We start from the raw sequence: 25,869 nt of genomic DNA on the forward strand, positions 1-25,869 counted from the left end.
AAAAACACAGAGAGGACTAAGGTGCTCAATCTAAAGCTAAGAAGCCTTCTGGAGACATGAGTGAGGTCTCCATTATCTGGCTAGTTATCACTCACTAGGGCAAAAGTTACAGGGCAGAAAAGCTCAGCCGACATTTGTAACTGCAATGTAAATAATGTTGGCCAGGAGCTCCATCCCTACGAGTTCGCAAGGGACAAGGACAAAGAACTGGCCAGAGACGCTGCGCTGTAGGAGGGCTTCTTTAATGTGGGCAGGAGGAAGCACAGACTGGTTAACCTATAAGCTCCTTCTCCATTTCCCTGATTAAGAGCTCATTTCACTAGGCCAGTTTATGGTTTCTTCTCAATCTCTCTATTGAGAGAACAAAACAAGGCTCATAACAAAGAATTTTAAAATAAGTAGTTAATGTTTTGAAACTTCAAAAGATCATATCTAAGTTTCTTAATGTGAAACCTACAGCCTCTGTTCACCAGGTTTCTGGCCCAGGGTCTTGGCTACACAAGGCATGCAAGCTATACAAAGGCAGAGGCTTTCAGCCTAACCTCACAGAAATGGTGAGTCTAAGAGTTTTCCAGAGCTTGTGCAAAAAGCAAATTATAATCTGCTTTATCCAAGTTCAGTGCTTATCCAAAGCCCATCCTTCTTACCTTTACTATATACAACTAAACATTTTCGGCAACTCTATCCTATATTCACTACAAGTAATTACAAGAAAATGTTACCAGTGTACTAGTTTACACAAGCTGTCTGTATTATATGCAAAAAAAAATTAGGGGAAATATCCTCAGATAAGATGCTGTATACTCCTACTAGTATCAATGTTTGATACATGCAAGATCAACTCAATCATGCATCATTCTGCAGAACACAGAGAACATGGGAAAGAAATATGATTCTCAAACCCTTTTAGTCCTTAGCCTCAATAGCTTCTTCCTCCAAAAACAATACTGATATCCCCTAGAAAATGTCCTCTAATGAAGTTACATATAAAGTCCTATGTATGAAAAGAAATCTTCACAAACCATGAAAATTAACAACAAACTCCCAAAGGAAGAACCTCCAACATAATACCTAGTTGAAAACTTTAAGTCAGTCAAAAATTAATAGTAATTCATGACCTTTTCATTCAGGGATGGAGATGAGAAGAAAAAAACACAGCAAGCAGACTCTGATTTATGTCTTTATCTCAAATACAAAACTAGCTAAAGAGCAAATTTCCACAATCAACTGAATCTGTGTCCTCCAAAACTGAGTTAATATAAATGAAGGTAGAAGGGGGTCACCGTCAGTTGGGTGACCAACACTTGGTTTCTGCTCAGGTCATGATCTCATGGGTCAGGGGACAGAGCTCCATGTAGGGCTCTGCACTCAGTGGGGAGTCTGCTTTAAGGTGCTCTCTCTGTGTCCTTCCCCCTGCTCATGCCCTTACACTTTCTCTCTCTCTCTCTGAAATAAATAAATAAATCTAAAAAAAAAAAAAAATGAACGTAGAAGGAGCAAAAGTAAGAAGAAAAGATGCAAAGGACTTCCAAATTCAAACCCCAGCAGAGCTACAGGGCAGAAACTTACCAATTTCAGACAAGCATTGACCAAGCAGTTTATAAGTATAAATGCACGTTAGAACAACCTACAGAGCTTTTTAAACTCCCACCATGCAGGTGACACCCCCAAGACAATCAATTCTGAGTCTCTGGGGTTTCAGCACAGTTATTTTTTTTCAGCTCCCCAAATGACTGCAATATGCAGGCAAGGCTAGGACTCACTAGTTTAGGTGAGCCTTACAATCTCCCCAGTGATTCCAAGGTACATAAGGGTGGAGAACCTCCTACCTATGGCTTCAGATTTCTCACTGTTACTATCTGCTTCTCTATGATAAACCAGAGTCAGGAGCTTCAAGGCCACAAGAAGGTGCTCAGAAGGACTTCTGTTTAGCCAGTACAGCAGGAGTTACCAAATAAAATTAGCCTGAGAAGCTGCTATCAGCCGAAAGTGAGCCAGCCTACTGTCTTGCTGACTTTTACTGGTTAAGGGAAGAGGAGAAGATGAGAGAGGAACTCTGCCTGCCAGACATCTGCTACGGAACTGAAGGAAAGCATTACTACAGCTTTAGAAAAACTCTTGTATTCCATAGGAATTACCACAAAAAAATAAAAAGCAACACACCACCCCTATCCTTAACACACTACTCAAATACATTTCCCACACAAATGGGGGCCTCTCTTCCCAACCCATCAGCCACCCCCTAAGTTCACAAAGTCTGGGCCGTCTTCTCTCTCAAAATAGCTTTTTTACACTGGTCCAGAGGAAAACAATACACCTCTTGAAAGCCATTCAGAAGTGGATTTCGAATTCTCCAGGCTATTTTAGGGGATTACCTTTATATCAATGTCTCCCATGAAATATTGACAATTTCTAGGTTTTACTCTCTCTTTTTTTAACCTCAGAGCCTATTGACATGTTCTACAGTGGAAATTAAATTGTAAAGGCATATTTGTAAAATGGGAATGTTACTTCTGTACTTTTTTGAGATCTGAATTCATGCTGGTAAAGTTCTAGGAGTAGTGCTAATGGCAATTCAGCTAGAATACAGGTCTTTTAAAGGACAAATTATAAAATGTGGTTTTTATTAATGCGACACATAGAAAAATTGAGTATTAATAATATTCTCCAAAGAACAGCCTGATGCAACTGACACAACAAACTCCAAAACACCAATTCTGCCAAAACCAGTTTCAGCAAAAACTTTGCTTCCCAAACTGAAGCCTAGGACAGACAAATGTAGTAAGTATTCCTACATCAAGAAAACAGAAGCAAAAGATTACCGAATTAACCAGCCTAAACATCTGAATTTTCAGAAAGCACAAGCTAAAAACCAAAGAAAAATGATAAAAAGAAAAATGTTTATTACATTGCCAACACGTAACAGGCACGCAGTAAAAGTGTATTTTTAAAAAATGACTAAGATGAAAGAAAGCCAGAGTTATCAACAAGTCATTTCAGGGAAAAATGCAAAGTCCATTTGGCAGTTTACTATATAGCTGATAAATATCTTAAGCCATTTGCTCCCTCCACCTCTCTGTGTCCTTGAGGTTGAATTAGAGGCTCTCTGAAGTTCTTTTCAGAACTCAGTCTGATTCTAAGCCTTCACCAAGAAAATCCACGGACCTCACCCACCATCCCCCTCACCAAGAGACACACTGAAGATACACACTGTGACAAACACATCTCTGCCCAGACAGATTTTTTCTTGCTTCTCAGCAGTACTTTAAATCTTCAAGTTCTTCCGCCCTTCCATCCACCAGTCCCCCTTTTAGAACTTCCTTATTTTCACAATCAGGCTTTTGAATTTCCTATTCCAACAATGACACTTTCTACTGACTGTTTTCCCAGACACAAGAGAGCATGTAATCACGAACCAAACAACATGCCTCAAAGTCTTCCCAAGTTATCCACTTGATTATATTTACACCTGCCCATTTTTCTTCTCTTGACTCAAAACACAGCTGTCGTCTGAAAGGCCTGCCTCTGTTTGGGTCTGCAAGCTTCTCCACAACACCACAGTGGCGTCATCTATTTTCACTAGAAACCTACTGCCACGGCCCAAATACCACCCTCAGCCTCTGACCCACTCTGAGACCGCCTCACCCAGAAACCTGGGCTCACTCCTCTATTCATTCACTCATTCACTCTCTGAGACACTTACTTTTGTGCCAGGAAATGCACTACAAACAAATGGAATATGAGAATCATAACCAGTTTCTTATTTTGGCTTTTGTCAAGTCACTAGTCACCAAACAGGGTGGGAGGAGTAGCACTTCATTGAACTGCCTTCCACCCAGAAAGAAAGTACTTGAGAGTGAGGGCAGAGGAGACCCCAGACCTCTGTGACCCTAGTCCTAACGAGGCCAGAAGTCCCTCACTATTCATCTGTAACCTAAGAGGTCAGGCTACATAATCGCTAACAGCCTTCCTGACATAAACATCCTATGATTCTCAGGGAGCCTACAATCCCAACTTCAAGTTATGGTCCATTCACAAAATCACCAGTTCTAAACACACAGATACACAAGACAGATACAGCATACAGATGAGACATAATCCTAGTCCAAATAAGCCACTCTTACAACTTTGTTCCAATGAAATGTCTAAATCAGCTGCTAACTACCAATACTTCCCGCTCTAATTTTTTTTGCCTAACTCCTTTGCGTTCAAAGTGCGAAATTACCTTAGCACCATCTGGGAGCATATTAGAAATGTATAATCTCAGGCCCCATCCCAGATCTGGTGCATCGCAACCTGTACTTTAACAAGCTCCCCAGCCAACTCAAGTGACCATGCAAGTCTGAGAGGCACTGAACCAGGCACAGAAAAACGAGGGGGGGGGAAGGAAAACTTCAGAGCTGGCAACATCTGTCCTCCTTTGCTGCTTAACCCCACCCTAACTCCTCCTTCCCTCTTCCCATTGTCACCCAGGGCTCCCAACTCTCCTACCTTCTCTCTGCCTAGAAACATCCTGCCCATCAACTCAACCTGTCAATAACCTGGGAAACAGTCTGGCAAATGGGTCAGTGCTAGACTTACCAGTCAAGACTTAAAAGGCCTTAAAATCTGGTTTCTCCACTGTTTACTAGCTTTGTGACTACGCAAATTACTTAACCTCTCTATGCAGACATAAAATAAAAATAAAAATGAGGAAATGCGTGTAAAAGATCTGAGTCAGAACCTGAGATAACTTATTTTTTTTAACACACTGTCAATGTGTCCCCTCTCTTCACTTACTCAATTATACCATGTGGGTTCCAAATCTCCCACAAATCAGTTCAGCCTCCCAGGTCAGCATTTTTTCTATTCTGAGTCTTCACCTCTCCATTTTCATGAATTTATGTAACAACATTACCAAAGGCTAGATGAGTCCTCACTGAGCTTAGCACATCTTGGTTCTTTTCTAAACCCACCAAAATCACTGTGGAAACACCCTCAACTCTCAAACAAAAGGCCTGTGCACTGCCTATACCCCAGATACTCCGTTCCCATACGTCCAACTGACTGAAACAAAAAAATGACCCCATAATGGAGCCTATGCCAACTTTTCCTCTAATAAGAGAAAGCTATGAATTTTAGAAGTAACCGATAGTTCATGCCAATAGTTTTTTCTTTTCCCTACACATAAAAAAATTAAGAGTTAACATACAAGAGCCTTAACCTCAGAGTCATTACCACTGTTTCTTTTATTCATCCTAAGAACTAGAACTCATCTTCAAATTCTATCTTCTGACACATAAGCGGCAGATACAATCTGGTTCATTTACCTGTAGACAGATCTCATTTCCTCTTCACAGTCAACATTTTTGGGAAGGAAATAAACCTCACTTACTCTCCCCTAACCACCAATGAGAAGCCCACAAACTGCAAGCTGGGTATGCATGACTTCCTCTGGTCCAAGCCCTACTCTATTTCCTGTTGAGCTAAGAAAAGCAGGTCTAGCACTGCCACACAGGAATTGAGGCATCTGAGCACCTTAAAATCAAAGCAAACTTTGACTTACTTATCATTTTGCTATTGTCATCCTATCCAAGTAAATGGATGAAAAATCCTAACTCCTAATGTAAAACAGGACATGTGATAACACTGCAATTAATGGCAATGAGACTTTTTTGTAAAATAAAGATATTTGAGGGGTGACTGGCTGGCTCAGTAGGTAGAGCATGCGACTCTTGATCTCAGGGTTGTAAGTTCGAGCGCCATGATGGGTGTAGAGATTACTTAAAATCTTTAAAAAATAATAAGAAAAAATATATTTTAAAAGGTCAGCATTATATCTCCATCTCAAGCCCCCAAAACGGCATCTTGCACAATATGCAAAACCTTTTTAATATTCCTTATTGAAGAATGGAAGGAAGAGACATAACAGAGACATGACCGAGAAAACAGTGATCAAAGAAAACAACAGGGTGCTTAAAACGTTTGCCAGTCCCCGTCTTCCCTGCGCAGCTCCCAGTGAGCTGACAGGTGACTGCAGCTGCCTGAGGGGCCCTAGGAGAGACCAGCCAAAGAATACCACGAAGAGCCTGGCCCCAGTCCTAACTGCTGACCCATAGAATCACAAGCAAATAAAATGATGGTTGTTTTAGGCCATTATGTTTGGGGGCCGGTTTGTTACCCAGCAAAGGCCAACTGAAAAAGGCATTCATTTATCACCACCTGATATATTTTTTTGTCTTCTTAAACTCCATGAAAACACAGACTGTCTTTTTTTGCTAATCTGTACCTTCATCATCTAGAATAGAGTCTGTAGTACTTCTGTGTTGAATAAATATGCTATATGTATATCTGAGGCCACATCCAATTTTAGTTTTTAAAAAAATGAAAGTCTTAATTTACTAGTTAAAAAAATATTACTATTTTATGTCACATTTATTTTGTGTCTTTACTGTGAAAAAAAACACATTATGGTATGTTATGAGTTGAATTGTGTCATTGCCCCACCCCATCCCCAAAATTTGTATGTGGAAGCCCTAACCCACGCCCCCCTCCCCCATACCTCAGAATGCAACTGTATTTGGAGACCCAGACCTATCAAGAGATGATAAGGTTAAAATGAAGCTATTAAGAGTCAACTGGTAGCCTTATAAGAGGAGGAAATTTGGACACAAAGAGACACCAGGGATGCACACGCACAGAGGAGAGACCATGTGATGACATAGCAAGATGGCAGCCACCTGCAAACCTAGGAGATAGGCCTCAGGTGAAACCAAACCTATGGACACCTTGATCTTAGACTTCTAGCCACTAAAACAGTGAAAAATAAATTTCTACTGTTTAGACCACCCAATCTGTGGTATTTTGCTACGGCAGCTCAAGCAGATACAGGTATGGAGTTCACATACATCTGTTCTTATAGTTCGTATGGCCTCATATTTTTACCACATTCTCTGAAAAATGAAAACTTATTGAGAATTTCGTGGAAGAAATGTTAGGTGGCAAACAATGTTTTGAATTTATTTTTAACAAGGAGAAATTAGGTTTTAGTCCCATTTCTGTGACTGATGGCTGTGTGACCTCTACAGCCTCTTTAGAATAAATCTTAGATCCATTCTTTTACCAAAGTTTGGACCAGATAACTTCACGTCTCCCCTCAGCCCTCACAGTCAATGAGCACACATGGAAGTAATTATCAGAATGTTCAAATGAATTCTGCAAATGATCTGAAAAGGAGTTTTAATTCCCATTTTTATTAAGGCTTCGTTGATATCAGTCTTGAACTTCACAGAAGGATGGTTTTTCCACAGTCTGCTAACAAAAGCAAAGACAAGCCCTTATGATTAGTTATATAAGATAGTTGTAGAACATATTTCTTATACTTTTTAGGGGAGAGGGGCTTTCTTGCTGCTTTCTTCCAAGAACCTCTTTTGAAATGAAAGATAATTATGTTTCTTAAGTATAAATATGTTACATAGACATGGCATAATTTTCTCAGAGTTAAAGATCATTTCTCAACAAAGGTTTCAACACAAGAAGAGGAGGTATATTTTAGCAAAATCTTCCTTCCTTGTAATTTAGTCCGAACAGGTTGCCTGGATGAAATCTATGTTCTGGGTAGTTCCTCTTTTGCTAATTATTTATAAACAAGCAGTTGAAAAAGTTAAATGAAAACCATGTTTTGAGAGTGTAATAATAATTAATGTTAAATTATACCTGACAAGATTTGATAATTCAGCATTTATACAGCACCATCAGATTTCCGAAGTGCCTAAAGTCCCCACTGTTTCATGAAGCAATGCTCTGGCTTGGATTTGAGAGTTATCTGTATTGTATGAGGGAGGTTCTTAAACAAATATAGTGAACAACTTGCTCTTATCACAAGATCAGTTGAGTTTCAGGACTACAACTGAAATGGAAAGCTCCTTGGGTATTTGCTACTTTTGGTGGGTCAGGGTGATGGAAGATTAGGAACTTTTTCATTTGGGAGATTAGGAAACTTTCAATGTTGTCCTACTGGAATATCTGGTTAGCAAAGCACATTTTTCCTCTTAGATGAAATATTTTAAGCATAATGAAGATTTTGGTTTTACAGAAATTTCCGATTTATCAATCACTGAAGTTCAAGGCAAACTACTACTTCTTAGTGGTTCAGGGACAGAGTCTTGATCTTCCTTAAGAAACATTATTTCCCTATACTTTCCTGATAATAACAGGTATGCTACCCAGGTATAAAACTTGTACATATTCTGGAGTAAACTTTTTACAGTGAAATTTTTATAAGAAATGATAAAATAATCTAGATAGATTTATTTTATATCTAAAATATATTGGCTTGGTTCCTTAGATTTTTTCTTTTTTCCTCTTTTGTGCGTATGGTATTTTATTTATAGGGTCATCAAGATTCTGGAAGAATCATTATCAGATTATTCCTTAATGCATTTGCAGGAGTAAAAGGATTCAGGAGTATCTCTAGATGCTCTCTCACAAATATGTGCTTCAGAGTAGGGAATCCTACTATCTGTATGATAATAGACATATGTATGAACAGATACTAGCCTGCAAAATATTAAAGCTTTCAATCATGAGAGGAATAAGTTCCAATTCACAAAATGTTTGGCAATCACGAAAAAAGCTTCCTCCTTCCAAGTATGTGCTGAGGGTCGTCATTAGTAAAAAGAATAGCAAAATCAATAAGTACTTTTGAAGAACAAAGCTGGAGGACTGACTTCCCAATTTCAAAAATTACTACAAAGCTACAATAATCAAGACAGTATGGTAACTAGTATAGTATAACAAAGAGATCAACAGAATAGAATTAAAAGTCCAGAAATTTCAAAGAGTTCAGAAACCCTCCAATTCAAGGTCAACTGGTTTTCAACAAGTGTACAAAAAAAAAAAAAAAAAAAAAGGAAAAAGAATAGTCCTTTCAACAAATGATGCTGGGATAACTGGATATTCACATGCTAATGAATGAAACTGCATCCCCGCTTCTGATCACGTACAACAATCAATTCAAAACAGATGAAAGAACTAAAATATGAGAGCTAAAACTATAAAGCTTAAAAGAAAACACAGAAGTAAATCTTCATAACCTTGGCTTAAGCAGTGGTTTCTTAGATATGATACCAAAAGCACCAGCAACAAAATAAATAGACAAACTGGAGTTACTCAAAATTAAAACTACTGTGCTTCAAAGGAGAACATCAAGAAAAGAAAAAGTCAATCCAAAGAATGGGAGAGAAATTCTGCAAGCCATATATCTGGCAAAGGATTTGTATTCAGAATACATTAAAAAAAAAAAACAACTCTTAAAACTCAAATATTAAAATAACAACACAATTTTAAAATGTGTAAAGGATCTGAATAACCATTTTTCCAAAAAAGAAATTCACATGGTGAACAAGCACATGAAAAGATCCTGACTATTCTTAGTCGTCAGAGAAATCACATTAAAACCACCAAAATGAGAGATCACTAGGATGGCTACAAACAAAAACACAGATAATTACAAGTACTGGAAAGACAGTGAAGACACTGAAACCTTCATGCACTGTTGGTGGGAATGTAAAATATTACAGCTGCTTTGGTAAATAGTCCAGCAGGTCCTCTAAAGGTTAGAGTTCACAGGACCAAGTAATTCCACTCCCAGATATATATCCCAAGAGAAATAAAAACAGTCTACACAGAAACTTGTATAAAAATGTTCATATAGTAGCATTATTCCTAAAAGCCTAAAACTAAAAACAATCCACATGCCTACCAACTGATTAAGAGATAAAATGTGGTATATCCATACAATGGAATACTACTCTGCAATAAAAAGAAATGAAGTACCAATGCATACAACACGGATGAACCTTGAAAACATGGTAAGTGAATTAAGCCAGTCACAAAACACATACTGTTTTCTTTCCATTTATGTAACATGTCTAGAATAACTAAATCCATAAAGACAGAAAATAATTAGTGGTAATACCCTATGGTGTTAGGGAAGTGAGGTAGTCATAGGAGGGCTGTGGTAATGGGTTTCTTTTTACAGCGATGAAGGTGTTCTAAAATGTGGCTATGACTGCACAACTCTGTGAATATGCTAAAAGCTACTGAATTGTACACTTTAAATGGGTGGATTAAATGGTATGTGAACTGTATCTCAAACTTTTTTTTTTACTGTTGTTTTTAAAATCCAATGTTCAGGGGCGCCTGGGTGGCTCAGTAGTTAAGCATCTGCCTTTGGCTCAGGGCGTGATCCCAGGGTCCTGGGATCGAGCCCCGAGTCAGGCTGCCTGCTCTGCTGGGAGCCTGCTTCTTCCTCTCCCACTCCCCCTGCTTGTGTTCCCTCTCTAGCTGACTGTCTCTCTCTCTGTCAAATAAATAAATAAAACCTTTTAAAAAAAAAAGTAAATAAAATAAAATCCAATGTTCAATGTTGTTCCCCTCCTACGTCCCACTACACCTATCAGAAAAGGGAGAAGAGTTGTTTCCACGGTTTGCCATGTTGCTTATGTCTCATAATGAATGAATAGTGAATAGAAAGACAGACTAGACCTACCACTGGACTTCCACTTCTGGCCAAGATGGAGTTAACAGGGGATGGAATTACCTTTCTACTGAAAACAACCAAAACAAACCCATACAAAATTCATGAACATTTTGGTTTTCAAGAGACTAGACATGAAGCAATGAAGGATAGTGATCCCTGATAGGAAACAAATGAAGTGAGCCATAGGACTGCCTGGCCTTACTCCTTTTATAAAGTTTTAGGGCATGGCACAAGAAGAGGAAACCCAAGCAGAGCCCAGCAGACTCCCTTAGTTGAGAACGAGCATAGAGTCTAGGTAGACTAAGATACCTAGAGTTCCAGGTGAGGGTACCAGAGATGAGATTCACACAAAAAAGAGAGAGAGAGAGAGAGAGAGAGAGAGAACTCCCAAGCTCTACAGAGGGATCCCAACATATTCAGCCAAGTTATGATGAACTCAAGCTGATCTTAAGAAAACTATCCAAGGCTGGGAGGAAAAAAAAAAAAAAAAAAAAAAAAACTATCCAAAAGGATTAGAAGGGAACAATGCAGGTGCTCGCCCAGCGATGGGAAAAGTACCTGTCCCACCAAACAAATGGAAAAACTCATATATCATGGGGAATTAAGCAGATTATCAGAAAGGTTTTGCCTAAGCAGCGGGGCATAATTAGAGCTAGACTGACCACTGCTCCAGAGCTCCTCAACAAAAATCATAAAAGACACAAGAGGACCAAATTATTTCCATACAAGTTAAATGCACCCCCAGACAAGAGCTCAAGGATACTTTATAGGAATACAAAAATACCAGCACCCAAAAAAGTAAAATTTATAATGTCCGGCATCCACTCAAAGATTACCAGGCAGAAACACATATCCAAAATGAGAAAAATCTACTGAAACTAATTCAATACTGACACAGATATTAGAATTACAGAAAAGGACATTAAAAGAGGTATATGTTTGAAAAGTTGAGACCTAGAAAATATTTTTTAAAGACCCAAATCTTCTCAAGATGAAAAATACAATATCTGAGATGAAAAATACACTAGATGGGGTTAATGGCAGAATCAAAGAAGAAAACTTAACAGCACAGCAGAAGAAACTAGCCAAAATGAAGCCCAAAAAGGAAAAAAGAAAATACATCAGTGAGCTGTGAAACAACTTCAAGTGGATTTGTAAACATGTAATGGGAGTTCCCAAGCCTAAGAAGAGAGAAGGGAGATGGTAAACAAAACAAAACAAAACAAAACTGAAGAAATACTAGCCAAGGATTTTCAAAATTTGATGAAACCTCCAAACCAAGATATTCACAAACCACAGCCACAAGAAATGTGAAGAAAGTACACCAAAACACATCACAATCAAACTGCTCAAAACCAGGGGTAAAGGGAAAATCTTAAAAATCAGAAAAAAATGACACACAGACACAAACACACACACACAGGAACATAACAGGAACAGCAGATTTCTCAATAGATACAATGCAAGTAAGAAGACTGTGGAGTAAGATCTCAAAAATACTGAAAGAAAGACAAAAACAAAACAAAACAAAACAAAAATCCAAACCAGCAACCTAGAATCCTATATAGAGCAAAAATATCTTCCAAAAATGAAGGCTCAAAAAAAGTTTTCAGACGTACAAACCTGAAAGAATTCACCAAAAGACCTGTACGACAAAAAAATAAAATAAATAAAAATAAAAAAATAAAGTTCTCCACACAGGAGGAAAATGGTACCAGAGAGAAATATGGATCTACAGAAGGAATGTAGAGTACTAGAAATGCTAAACACATGGGTACAAGTATAAGGGTTTTATTCTTACTCTTTATATCTTTTTAAAAGATAGCTGACTGTTTAAACAAAAATAACACCAACATATTTTAAGACTTATATATAGAAATAAAATGTGTAACAAAAAATACTATAATGCCAGGAAGGAGAATGAAAGTGATACTACTCTAATGTTCATACATTATACATAAAGTACCTCACTTGAAGGTAAACTGTGATAGGTGACAAGTGTGTACTATAAACTTAAAGCAGCCAAATAGAAGTTATAGCTAATAAACCAGAAAATGGAATCATAAAAACACTCAATTACTCCAAAAGAAAAGAGCAAAAAGTGAAAAAGACAAGCTACCAATGAGACCAAGTCCTCAGTACTGAGAGCCAGAAAGAAATGAAACAGAGAATAAAATTAAAGTTCAGGGGGAAAAAATTACATAAATATTTAGGATTTTAAATCACATTTTTCATATAGTAAGTAAAAAAGGGAATATATATTTTCAGCTAACTGAATAGGAAACTAATAAAATGTCTAATTCAATCTTGGGGTTGATGACTGACAGAGGACTTGCTTGAAGAAAATAAAAAGAATTTCACACCTTGACAGTTAGCATCAGTAATTAAAAAGTCCTTTTTTCTAGTATGATTAGGGAAAGGTTAGAAATATTTCACTTGATGTTAAATTATTTTCAAAAAAAGCCCACAAAATCATTTTATTCAGGAGGCTCTGGAAAAGTAAATTATCTTTTATTATCAAAAAGCAAATACATAACACCTGAAAAGAAATGCAAAACTTCACCTTTTAAATCATTTCTTTGTATAACCTGAACTCCAGAAACTTGCTTAAAACTATTTGAATATCACAAAGCTGCACATCATTGTTCCTATTTTCCAGAATTTGCTTGCAGCCCTAAGATCAAGGGGACCAGCAGCTGAATAAAGTAGTCTCTCCCATGTGTATAGTGTAGGGCACAATGTGGCCTACTCTGGGCCATCCATTCACCAAATAGTCCAGATATTATTCCAGATGCTGCTCACAGGATACTCTGAGAGGTCCGATGAAAGCTCCTTCTCCACCCTACCTCTCTTATGCGGGATGTTAAGGGTACTAAATAGATAGCTGATAACCCCTAACTGATACAGGAGATGCAAAACAGTGATGAAAACCAAAAACAGCAGCAGATGTAGGATGCAAGGCCTCCCAAGAGGCAGATGGCTCAAGGCAAACTAAAAGGGGCCAGCAATTACCATAATCAATGGAACACACCCCTTCCAATCTTTATTCAAAGTTCTATTAACCAAGATGATGAGTCATCAGCTCCACAGCAAAACAAGCCCACTGTTTCTTTGCTCCTCACCCATCTATGCCTGACCCAGAGAATCTGAATTTAAATCATAAAGCTTCATTGTATATATAACCATATCTACTTTAGCAGATCCAGCTTAGCTATACACTCCCATAGGCCCTGCTCTTCCCCATCTGCAATATCATCTTCTTAAAACTGCTTGCTTGCTACGTGCACCACAAGAACATAAGCTGACTAACTGCTCTCCTTGTTCATTGTCACCAGTGAGCAAGCCCCGCATGGTGCCTGGCACATACCCTGTACGCATTAAGTATCTGAGTAATAAATGATTGAAAGGAATCATGCCTCGCAGAGCAGGCTCTAAATTATCTACAGGCAATGAAACACAAAACAGATACTGAGCCCTCAAATCACTGAAGGGTAAAAAGTAAACATGCACAAGGTTTCCCTGTGAATTAAGGGAAGGAGCAACAAGAATGGATGAAAGACTGATGTACACAGAGAGAAGAGAAATGTTCTAATATGCGAAGTTCAAAGAGGAAAGACTCTGGAATTAAGGCATGCCCTAGCAGGTGAACGAATACATCCAATGAATTGTGCGTCACCTGAATGTACATCCTCAACCTCAGGCATGCCTAACCTGGGATCCCTAAAAATAAATTGTATGTCCCTGGGATGTACAGCCCTAACTCAGGTAATATTCAGTCTTTGACCTGAGATCTCAAAGCAGAATAATCATAAAACTACACAGCAGTTACACAGACAGAGTCTCAGAAAACCTGATGGGAGTGGGGGGAAGGGTCTGGTAGTCAACAGTATTCTGTTGCTATCATAAGCAGGTAAGAATGAAAGCTTAAAGCACAAGAATTTCCAAAAAGTATACATTATTAAATTTAATTAATTTTATTTTAAACTTTTTTTTAAGATTTTATTTATTTATTTATTTATTTGAGAGCAAGACAGAGACAGAGAGAGCATGAGCTTAGGGAGAGACAGAAGCAGACTTCCCACTGAGTAGGGAGCCTGATGTGGGACTTCATCCCAGGACCCTGGGATCATGACCTGAGCCAAAGGCAGCCACTTAAGTGGCTGAGCCACCCAGGTACCCCTAATTAATTTTATTTTAATGCATAAATCCCTAATAAAAGATATCATAAAAATATTTAGAAAGATGAGAAAAATACTCTAAAAGGTACACTTGAAGCAAATCACATGATTACTCATATTCCCCCATATAACATAACAAATCACTTATATTTAACTTGGTACACATCCTCTGGCCAAAGATAATAGATCCTGTTTTGTTTTGTTTTTTAAATCATGGTGAGTCAATAGCTTCTGCCCAGGATAAAAGAACACTCCTGTCATGAACATCACATGGCAAGTGGGCTGGCAATTGCACACTGGAATCCCCCCAAAAAATAGTGAGGAAGGAAAAACTGGTTTAGCCTGGTTCTTGTTACCAATGACCTCACTGATAGTGAACAGTTTGTCTTTACAGAGATAAGAAACTGTACTCATGTTTAAAGAAATGACTTAAACCCAGGGATGACTAATAATGAGAGTGGGAAAGGTACAGGCTTCCAGGGAAGCAGACAGACACACAGGATCATAGGAGGTGTTTGGCTGTACTGCTGAGAAATGAGAAGACAAGGCAGGTAAATCCCATCCCATTCTACATAAGGCTCCCAGGTGCAATCCCATTGCATAGCTCTTCTGAACAAGTCCAGAGTGCCAGGCCAAAACACCTACTGAATGCATTACTCAAACAGCCAGAAACTAGAAGCCCCAACAATGTCCATCAACTGGTAAACAGATAAACAAAACACAGCATTATCCATACAATGGAAAACTATTCAGCAATAAAAAGAAACAAAAATCATACTTAGCAGTGTGGATGAACCTCAAAAGCATTATGCAAAGTAAAAAAAAGTAAACAGATGCCAGAGACTATGCACTGTATGATTCCATTTATATGAAATGCTCAAAAAAGGCAAATTTATAGAGGCAGCAAATAGATAAATGGTTGTCTGGGGCTCTGGGCTGGAATAGGGATTAACTGTAAGTGCGTATGAGGGATCTGGCTAGGATATGAAAATGTCCTAATACTGACCTGTGGTAATGGTTGCACCACTAGGCAAACTTACTAAAAATCACTGAAATGTAAGCTTGAAATGGGTGAATTTCATGATACATTAAAATGTACCTCAAGAAAGCTGTCAAAAAAAAAAAAAAAAACTCAACAAACCCATTGAACAAACTCCTCTCTCTCTTCAAGGCTTATTCAAAGCAGCAGCAGGAAGCAAGCCTCGTGATAACAGTGCACTGCTCTGCACCTTGCCTCACTTTCCCTCCTCCTCATCATCTCCCTGGGCTGGCATCTTCCAAATTAAGTATCAGTCCAGAGGTCATGCACTAAGGCACCGTTCTCCATATTGTTGTTGCTGCTGTTGTTGTTCTGGACGAAAAGGAGCAAATACCTGAGTAAAATGTAGGTTTAAAATCAAAGGTAAGTTTAAAATCAAAGATACAATAACTAGTTAACCTAATCCGCTGGACTGATCACAAGTCACAAGGGTTAATTCCCATGAAAATGACTATAAGGTAAATAAAGAATAAAGAGATAAAGGGGAAGAGATGACAGCAGAAATCACTTCTATCAGGTTTAGACAGCTAAAACTGGAAGGAGAGGTAATTCACTTAGTAAAGAGGAAAATGTTGCAACCTAAGTGCCTGCTTCAGGACACCAAGTGAGGCAATACGCCCCACAGAACTCTGAGAAGATCATCATTTGCAAGCAACTGATACCACGAAGTATAAAGTATATGGCTAAAATCCAGAGCACTGGTTTTTAGTGACTGAATGCCCCAGAACCTCTTTCTCGATCTCCCAGTCTAGTGACTATTTCACATCATACCATCCCCATACGAAACCAGAGGTTTAGTCTCTGAAGAACTGAAGGACAAATGCTCCAGATGAGAGGACATGAGACATAGTGCTGGCCACAGGCTTGAAAAGTTAAGATATTAGACTGCAGGACCTCCAGCCTCATTCCTCCACCCTGAACCTCAGAACTCCAATAAACAGATAGATAGGCCCTGGGAAGGAAGGCCTCTGAGTGTTCTTCTTGGAGAAACTGACCCCAAAGAAAAAACCTACAGGTAGTAAGTAGTGGGGTTCCCCATCCATGAGAACATACTGATCCCCACCTGCCCTCCCTACACTGAAGTACCACCAGTCAACGCCACCTGCCCATACATACTGAGCCTCTGATTCACTTCTACTGCCTTACTCTTAATTATGAGCAGAGTCATGAATCTCCGGTCACTTAATGAAAATCTTTAGCATTTAACAGAGACCAAACAGGAAAAATAAAATCTGGAAAAAGCAGGAAAAAATCCAGAAGCACAAGAAAACAACAAAAAACACCTAACAAAAAAACCTACACTCAATACCCTCAGATAGATGACATATATCCACAAGAGATTACATGCGGTTTTTAAAAACCAAAAAAAGGTATGAAGGAGGGCTGTTCATATAAATTAAAAATATGAAGTTAAAAGCCCAATAGAAATATTGAAATCTGTAAACCAAAGACATCTCATAATAATAGGGCAAAAAGAACCCCCACCTCCAAAAAAAAGCAAAGGAGAAGATAAGAAAATAAATTGAAGAGGTGACTAAGAGAACTTCTGGAAAGAGAAAACAGAAAAGTTGGAGGGGAGAACAAAAATATTCCCCAGGAAAAAAAAGGACATCTCCAGATAAAAGAATTAAGTACTCAGAACAGTGAATGACGATGAAGGATAGGATACTCATGTAGGTTTAAAATCAAAGACAAGTTTAAAATCAAAGATACAATAACTAGTTAACTTCTAATCCGCTGGACTGATCACAAGTCAGGAGGGTTAATTCCCATGAAAATGACTGTAAGGTAAATAAAGAATAAAGAGATAAAGGGGATAAAATCTAAGATAAAAATCTAAGATAAATCTTAGATAAAATCTAAGAACACCAGGAATAAATAGAAAATGCTAAAAGCTTCTCTAAAGAAGTTTAAAACAGATCATACTCAAACAAAAGAGCAATGTCTTAAAATTCCAAGGGAAAAATCGGTGTTTAACCTAGAATATTTTCTACCAAATTACATAAAAATCCATTGCAAAAGAAAAACAAAGACATTTTCAGCCATCCAAAGGACTTCGAACCTTTACATGCCATGCACCCTTTCTTACAAAGCTACTACAGGATGTGCTTCAGTAAATAACGTAGCAAATCCAAAAAGAAGACTATCGTATCCAGGAAACAGAAATGATCCAAGGGAACAGTTATGTACCAGGTCTAAGGGGCAACCATACCTGGCCAGCTCTGAGGTACCTCTTGGGAGAAAAAAAAAGTGGAATCAATAGGTTATCTAAAACAAAAAAAAATCCTCTCACGTATTTAAGCATTTGGAAAAACTGTTGCTAAAGGCTTAACTTTGCTGGGCGTTTTAGGTACTTTTCAGGGCATTTGGGAGAGAAAGTAATCACAGGTATACAGAAAACTAAGCAAATGAAAAAGTATGTCAATGTAAGGGGGAAGGGATGTTTAAAAAAGGAAATATAATCATATTAGACTGTGTGGTTCAGAGATAAATGGTATTTACACAGTCACGATAATATAAACAATTATCATCTTAACCCAAAATCATGATATATGTACTCATTTAAGGGAGGAGGTGAGTTTAAGAGCTAATCTTCAACTACTGCAGAAGTTCAAAAACTGTAGTTCAACAACTGTAACTACTATTACAAGAAGTCAACAAACGCATAAAACTGATAAATCAACAAATAGCCACATGAGCACAGAATTTAAAAATACGGAAGTAAATTTCAGCGATGGCAACTAAAAACTGAAAATAGATGCCCTCCTGCGAATAGGAAAACTCCAAGGTCTAATAGGAGAATTTCAGTATCATTTGGCTACAACCATATGCATTCATAACTTTGATATGTTCTTAAAGCCCTATTTATCATAAAATGTAAAGAAACTTTTTAAGTCATAATGCAAAAGTGTGGGGTTTTTTTCCATTATTTAAATTTAATAGGACAACTGTCAGCATCAGGCCCTATCTGAGATAGTTACAATGCCCCAGGGCTCAAAGGCAAATTAAGCACCAAGCTGTGGGCAGCATGTGCTCTGGGCTCCCTACTTCTCCAGGATGGGAGAACACCTGCTAGGCTTGGACAATGGCCCCAATTCTCCAGCTTGCTGATGCAACATATCAACCCAAAGGCTTATGAAGAGCCCTGAGCACAGAATCAATCCTGCCAGTTCAGTGCTCTTCAAAGTGTGGTATGCTGACTAGGGTACACAAGGAGACCATTTCAGAAACTGAGAAAAACTGTAAAAACTTTTATAGCGATTTAACAACATAACATTACAGTTTTTCATTCTAATAATAAAAAGACTTAGGCTGGTATTTTGTGTGTCTACTTTCTTCTTTCACTTTTCTAGTCATTTGTTTGTACTGAATTTTACAGGACAAAGAAACCCTCAGAGGCTGAAAAAGCGCACTTGAAGTCTGAGCCAGTTCACGTGCTAGTGCATGTGCTATGTCTAAATGCAAGCATGCTGGGCAGAGGACCTGGGGAGACAAGAGACATTACTGGATTTACAGTGGATATTACATGCTTGGCATTTTATGTCCATCCCCTGTCCTTCCTGAGTTCCTTAGCAGGTTGACCTCAGCAAGGAAGAATGTCCAAGAATCTAAGCAAACTGCCTGTTTCGTTCACCACTGTATGTATATACCCAACATGCAGAACAGTGCCAAGGGCCCACTTGGGTAAGAGCACAGTGAGAACCGGAAGTGGCATGAAACCAACCCTGAATGGTTAATCGTCCTGCATCTTGTCTCCCCAACTTAGTTCTGAGCTCCTCATAATGCCACACAGATGTCAGGGTTTCCAAAAGTCATAAAACTTATCTGTCCTTTCTTCTGAAACTCTCATAGAAAACACTGCCTCCCAACTCAGGGCCTCCCACATCACTTCTCTTCTGAATAATGCCAGCAGACTTTTATTACTGAACCAGCCTCCTAACAGAATATCATATTCTGTCCAGTGAACAGTCGTATAGTACAATAAAACATAAGAGCATGTGACTGCCACACTGGCCACTGGCAATACATCACCTGGCCTTCTCTGTTCTTCTCCTAGCCATCTCTCCATATGTCCAAAATATTTATGTTGACTCAACTCTGGTGTTATCATGTTATGAGAGCAAAATAAACTGCCAACCAAATCTTCCAAAAGCTAAATAAGCACTTGGAAATCTCCATCCTGATCATAAATTGGTCCCAAATTAAATATTAAATATATTTTAATACTTTAACACTGGCAATTCACTCTAGTATTGTAAGAAACCAACTTGAATTCACGAAAAATCTGCTTGTAGTAACTATTCAAAGCAATTACTTGCAAGTAGTTAATCAGATGATCTGCGATCACTATCTGTGAAAGTTTTTAAAGCACTGATTTCACAAGGTAAGACGGTGACATAAAATTGTTTCAACCCTTAAAATTATCAGAAATTCTAAGTACTGTTTGATTTTAAGAACTTACTGTGGAATAAGCCCTTGCCTCAAATATAGTCAACTGTCATGGGGTCTGCACTTGTGTAGAATGTCCATAACAGACCCATATATAAGATGGGGAGTGAGCCTTCCAGGTTATCACATATTAAGGCTGCCCTCTGGTCAACAGCTGTGCTCCAGTGTCTGGACAAACTGGGTCTGAAAGCAGTACACCTGTGCAGTTATTTAAATATTCTATTGCTGTCTACCAATTTTTTAAAATGATGGGATATAGAAAAATGAAAGCACTGATACTAATGATAGGAAGCACAGGCATCATAAACTTAAAACAGCTCAAGAGATGGAAAACATCTGATGCCCTCAGAGTAGACAATCTCTTGGCTTAAGCAGCTGTTCGTGACCAGATGACCAAGTATTTACTAATAAAGCAAAGAAACAAAATAAAAAACCATGGATGAAATTCATGTCAAAGCATCCATCTTCAGTTTATAGTATTTTTAGTTCCCTGGGAATGAAACTCCTCAGATGATTATTCCTTGGCTTAGTAACACACCTGTTCAGGGATGCATTATTTCAAAAGTAGGATGTATTACTTCAAAGTCTTTGCCCTGCTAGTATCAGTCCACAAAATCCACAAACACACACAGTGCACCAGAAGTGCCCCCAGATAATACTTTTGGATTACCTCAATATGTAGGAATATACATATACCCAAAACTGGCTAAGAAAAAAAGGCAAAACTACAAGTTTGCAGCTATGCAAATGAACATTTATTTATTAGAAAGTTTCAAGCAATAAGAAATTTTAAAACCACCATGAGTAGGATTTTATCTGGTGGTTGGATTTTCTGTTACGCTTTTATTTTGTGATTTTATTTAACTGAAAAGTTTTGGAAATTTGGGGCTGATATCTTTTAGGAGAGCTACACACCAATAAGTGTTCAATGGGATTGGCTTCCTCCCACCTTACCCAAGTCCAGAATTCTTCTAGCATGAAAGAGCCCTACGTCTTAGAACAAGTCTGTACATGCCACTCAGTGGCAATTCAAGCCTCCTCGTAATGAAAACATTAAGTTCCTCAAAATTCATTTTGCCCCACTGGATGTCTTTACCTACAGTCACAAAAAAGAGATGCTACACTTAAGGGATAACATTTAGAGAGGCCCCTCACAAAAGTTTAAGTGTTTGATCAAAAATGTTAGACTATTTTTAAAAGACATACAATTTATATAGAACTTTACTGCTGAGCAATCGAAAGTAATTTTAGCATTTTCACAGTTCCCAAGGCTCCTCCTAATCCAGTGCACAAACAGTGTACCCATTTAAAGGGCCACACCAAAGCTTGCAGAGAATGACTGAATTTAGCAGGTTGACCTCAGCAAGGAAGAATGTCCAAGAATCTAGCCCAACACTCTTCCTCTCTACTGCCACTGCTACTGCCCTGCCCCAGCCTTTACCTCCTCTCTTCTGGACCATTGTCCTAGGCCAACCATCTTACCTGCTCCTTCCCCAAACATCATCTGATCAGGTTTCTTACTCCCAGCGGTCTCCAAACCCAACAAAATTTTCAATGACCCCTCAATACTCATAGAATGACATCCCTCCTTAACCCATGAGCAAATAACCTCTCCTCAGATGCCCACTACTCCCTAAACCTCCTGTCATTCCCAAAGAGGTCACACTTGGTCCTTCTGTCACCACACCCCTCCCCTTTCTTCAGTAAATGAGGGGGACAGCCTTAGCACCATGCCCTAAACAGCAGCAAACTCTCACTGTTGCTTCTGCTTACCATCTTTGGGCCCAGAATACTCTCCTCCTCATCTTCCAAGGTTTACAGCCTACCTTTCCTCCAAAGAAAGGGTCAGACAGGGTCAAGATGCTCAATCCTCCAAAAAGCTTGCCATCCTTCCTGTGAGCAAGCCCTAACCCCAGACATTGTACCTGCTGGATTCTAAACTCCCTAACTTCCCCTCTTACTACCTGCAGTACCTTTCCAGATGTAGGATTTTCCTTCTCCTAGTCAGGACATTTGGAACACTAGTCATTGTATGCTCACAAAATACAAAATAGCAGGGTAATCATAACCCCAAGGAAAAACAAAAATGGTAAAAAAAAATATTAAAAATAACAAAACCCAATATAACACAAAAACCTTATTTTTTCTGGTTTTGTTTTTCAGTCACTGGCCCCCTTTGATGAAAATAATTAATAATCACTAGATTTACTTAACATGCACAAGATAAACACTTTGTTATAAATAGATGGTATTCTGAATGAAACCTTGTAAACTGAAATTCACAGTATTTTTCTCAAATTTTAATTTGTGAGTATCCTTCCCAGTGATCCCTTAGAAACCTAATGCAAAAAATACATTTCTCTAGGGGCGCCTGGGTGGCACAGCGGTTAAGCGTCTGCCTTCAGCTCAGGGCGTGATCCCGGCGTTATGGGATCGAGCCCCACATCAGGCTCCTCCGCTATGAGCCTGCTTCTTCCTCCCCCACTCCCCCTGCTTGTGTTCCCTCTCTCGCTGGCTGTCTCTATCTCTGCCAAATAAATAAAATCTTAAAAAAAAAAAAAAATGCATTTCTCTAAATAGAACATACTCTACTCTGTGTTTCAACTCTTTTCTTTAAAGATAGTTATATGCTGTTCAACTACACCCAAACTATTTACCAATTTTGTCACAGATAGAGAAAATTATAAACCACCCCCCAAAAAAGCCACTTTCATAAAACACAGCAAAACCCAGAAAACTCCCTGTTTTTACTCATTCGCCTCACATAAATACAGCCTTCTCAAAATAAGAAACCACAATCACTAAAAAATAAAAAGCTCATAGAAAAAACAGAAAATAGAAGATCTAGCAATGAAACAAATTAGGGCTACAGGTTGTTCAGCTTAAAAGTATTTTACCTGAAGTTATGTTAAGAAAAAAAGCTTCTCTATAAACAACTTATCACAAATATTTTCCCAACTCAGATGCTATTCACACTAGATGTTTAATAATAAATAAATGCTAGTATTAATAATCTAATCCCAAAAGCACCACATGCAAATCATGCCAACAAATCCCAAATAAACTCCTCTGCATAATATAAATCATTCTAGAAATTAGACATTGAAAAGGAGATGCAAATGAAGATGTTAACAGCTTCTCCTATTTCTACCATCTACCAAGACTGAACTTCCCAGTATCCATAAATATTGTGATGTAAGAAAACATCTATGAAAAATCAGGAAAACCTTAAGACTGAATATTTAATTCTATGGAATTAACTTTTTAGGTGTCAGAATGGCATTGTGATTATCTGAAAAACAAAAACGATACACACTTAGGTATTTATGGGTGAAATGTTATCTAGGCTTTAATCTTAAAATACTAACGGAGAAAGACTATAGATGAAACCAGATCAGTCATGTGCTGACTAACTGTTAAATGGGGTGATCTACTCTCTCTCCTTGTGTACGTTTGAAATATTCCAGAATAAAATAGAACTGCTGGTGAGCAAAATCTTAGGCACTATTTTGTGCTTGTATGCCACTTTTGCAGATTTCTTAATTTGTTAGGTTTGCATAATTTGAGAATTTCTTCTCAACTGTACAGACTTTGTAGTCAGAGAGCTGTGTCACCGCCAGTATCCCAAATGCTTCCCAACTGCACCGCTCAGCAAATCTATTTCAAAAGCTTGGGGGAAGGAGGGGATGGAACCAAAGGAAAAGAAGAGGGGGAAAAATTTAACAATGAACCTGCCTAAACTGTTACCATAAAGAACTCCCACCTCTTAAAGCCACATAATACACATTCAGGTTTCATCCTTTTTTTTTAATGGGTTTAAAAATGGACTGTTGGCTTCTAGTTCACTTCACTACTCTTCACATCCATCCATGCTGACCGAGGAAGATACAAACAATCCAACTACTGTGTAACCAGGTCAAAATAAGCTTTGGCTAACTCACTTGGAAGAGTACACTCACCACTTAGATTTGGCCAGAAAAACTGGGTTAGAAAAAAACCGACTGGGGCTTAAACAAACACCGGGGCTGCGGAGAATGTCTTAGAGCCAGTTACCAGGCCACTCACTGAGTTGCAACACAATCTTCTCCAAAATTTTCCAAAGGCTTCCAAATTCAGTTGAGCCCAGCAGGCTGAGTTAACAGGGCTTCCTTTCAAATTCAAAAATCTGGCCCCAGCCCCAACAGTTAACCAACAAAACACATGCTAATTCACTTGAGATCACCTAAGAATACTGACTCAAGTTCAGACCACAGGCCGGTACACGGCCCACAGTACACAGCCCAGGCCAGGGGAAGTTGGGGCCGGGGCGAGGCATTCAAGGGATAGATGAACCTTATTCATACGGCATAAAAGAGACAATAGGATCCACACTTAATTTGGCCTAAGAAAATGTCTACAGTCAGCTTCCAATCCCCTCCCTCCATTTTTAATGAGACAATGACAATTCTTCATGGTGAACCACAAAGCCCTGCTTCTTAAGATATTTTTTTCTAGCCCCTTGTATCCACTCTAACAGCCAGAAAACACCCCCAGTGCAGATTACTTTTAGAAAACATTTAGCAATAAGTAAATCAGGACAGGGGAAATTTAACATTCTGTTTCAGATCTTCAAGGCCTAAGCCTCCATTACCTACCTACGGCTCTTTCAGAAGCTCTAGAATGTGCTCTGAATAAAATGAACAGCACTACTGTTAGTCACATCAGGTGTCAGCTACTCAGAGCAGACTCATAGTCTCCAGATTTGTGAGTTTCATTTACCGTTGGGGGGCGGGTGTTGAAAAAAAAAAAGAGAGAGAGACAGGCCTGGGGTGGGTGTGAAATCTGGGCATCCTCTTGACTCCTCACTCTCCCTCATCTCTGTTTCAATTACACACCTGTCAAACAGGTTATTCCTGGAATTCAGATTTTATAATCCTCATGCTGTAATTCTTGCTGCTCCTGGTGCCCAAACACACACCCCTCCCTGCTTCCCCAAAATACGTATGCATCCATCAGCAGCATGTATGATAGAGTTAAGAAGCAGTCCCAGGTAACACCAAACTCCTCACCTTGAGCACTTGGCAAACATTAAAACGAGGCAACACGATGACAATTTTCAAGAAGGCCAAGGCAATGGTTTAGGATAATCATAGGCCAGGTCTGCCTATACTGAATTTTAATTCACACACATAAACTCAGAGGGCCGGAACTGGGGAAAACGAAAGAATTAAGATTGCCTTATGAAAAAATGTTTTCCCATTTTACTGAAGAAAAGTGCATGCCTAAGAGCGTAGCTTATTTCCTTATCTCAAAGCCAGGAAATGAGTGAGGTCTTTTAAGGCTAGCCTGAATATAAACCCCTGTTTAAAAACAGAGGGACTGCAAGGCAAAACCCAACTTTGGCCAAGTGGCGTGGTCTCCACTCAGCAGCGTGTTTATCACCCATGTCCTCGTCCCCCAACAAGAAGTTTCAACGTGCCACGGGAAACAAAGACGGCGCCTCACACCGACCTTATAGACTTGTCCATAGGTGCCATTTCCAACCACTTCCACCAGCTCAAAAATCCCAGCAGGATCCTAGAGAAGAGGGGAGGGGTTAGAATTTAAAAGCAGCACAACAATGAATAAATAAAGCGGAGCAGTTGGAGAGAAAGGGCGATTGCAAACCAGGCGGGCTTCGCCCCGCGCGGTCCCCCAGCGTC

At 38.8% G+C, this 25,869-nt stretch overlaps 1 protein-coding gene across 50 annotated transcripts in view; it reads right to left on the reverse strand.

Annotated features, from left to right (window-relative positions):
- MAP4K4 (mitogen-activated protein kinase kinase kinase kinase 4) overlaps positions 1-25,869 on the reverse strand; it is a 188,650-nt gene that overhangs the window by 162,123 nt on the left and 658 nt on the right. For all 50 annotated transcript variants that reach the window (XM_087863250.1, XM_087863249.1, XM_087863254.1 and 47 more), the window contains exon 2: positions 25,679-25,744. In XM_087863250.1, coding sequence (XP_087719376.1) covers positions 25,679-25,744 — 66 coding nt within the window. The remainder of the gene's footprint in view (positions 1-25,678; positions 25,745-25,869) is intronic.

The sequence above is a fragment of the Ursus americanus genome, chromosome 7 (genome assembly GCF_024610735.1).
Source record: "Ursus americanus isolate L20-20 chromosome 7, mUrsAme1.1.p, whole genome shotgun sequence".
Lineage (NCBI taxonomy): Eukaryota > Metazoa > Chordata > Mammalia > Carnivora > Ursidae > Ursus > Ursus americanus.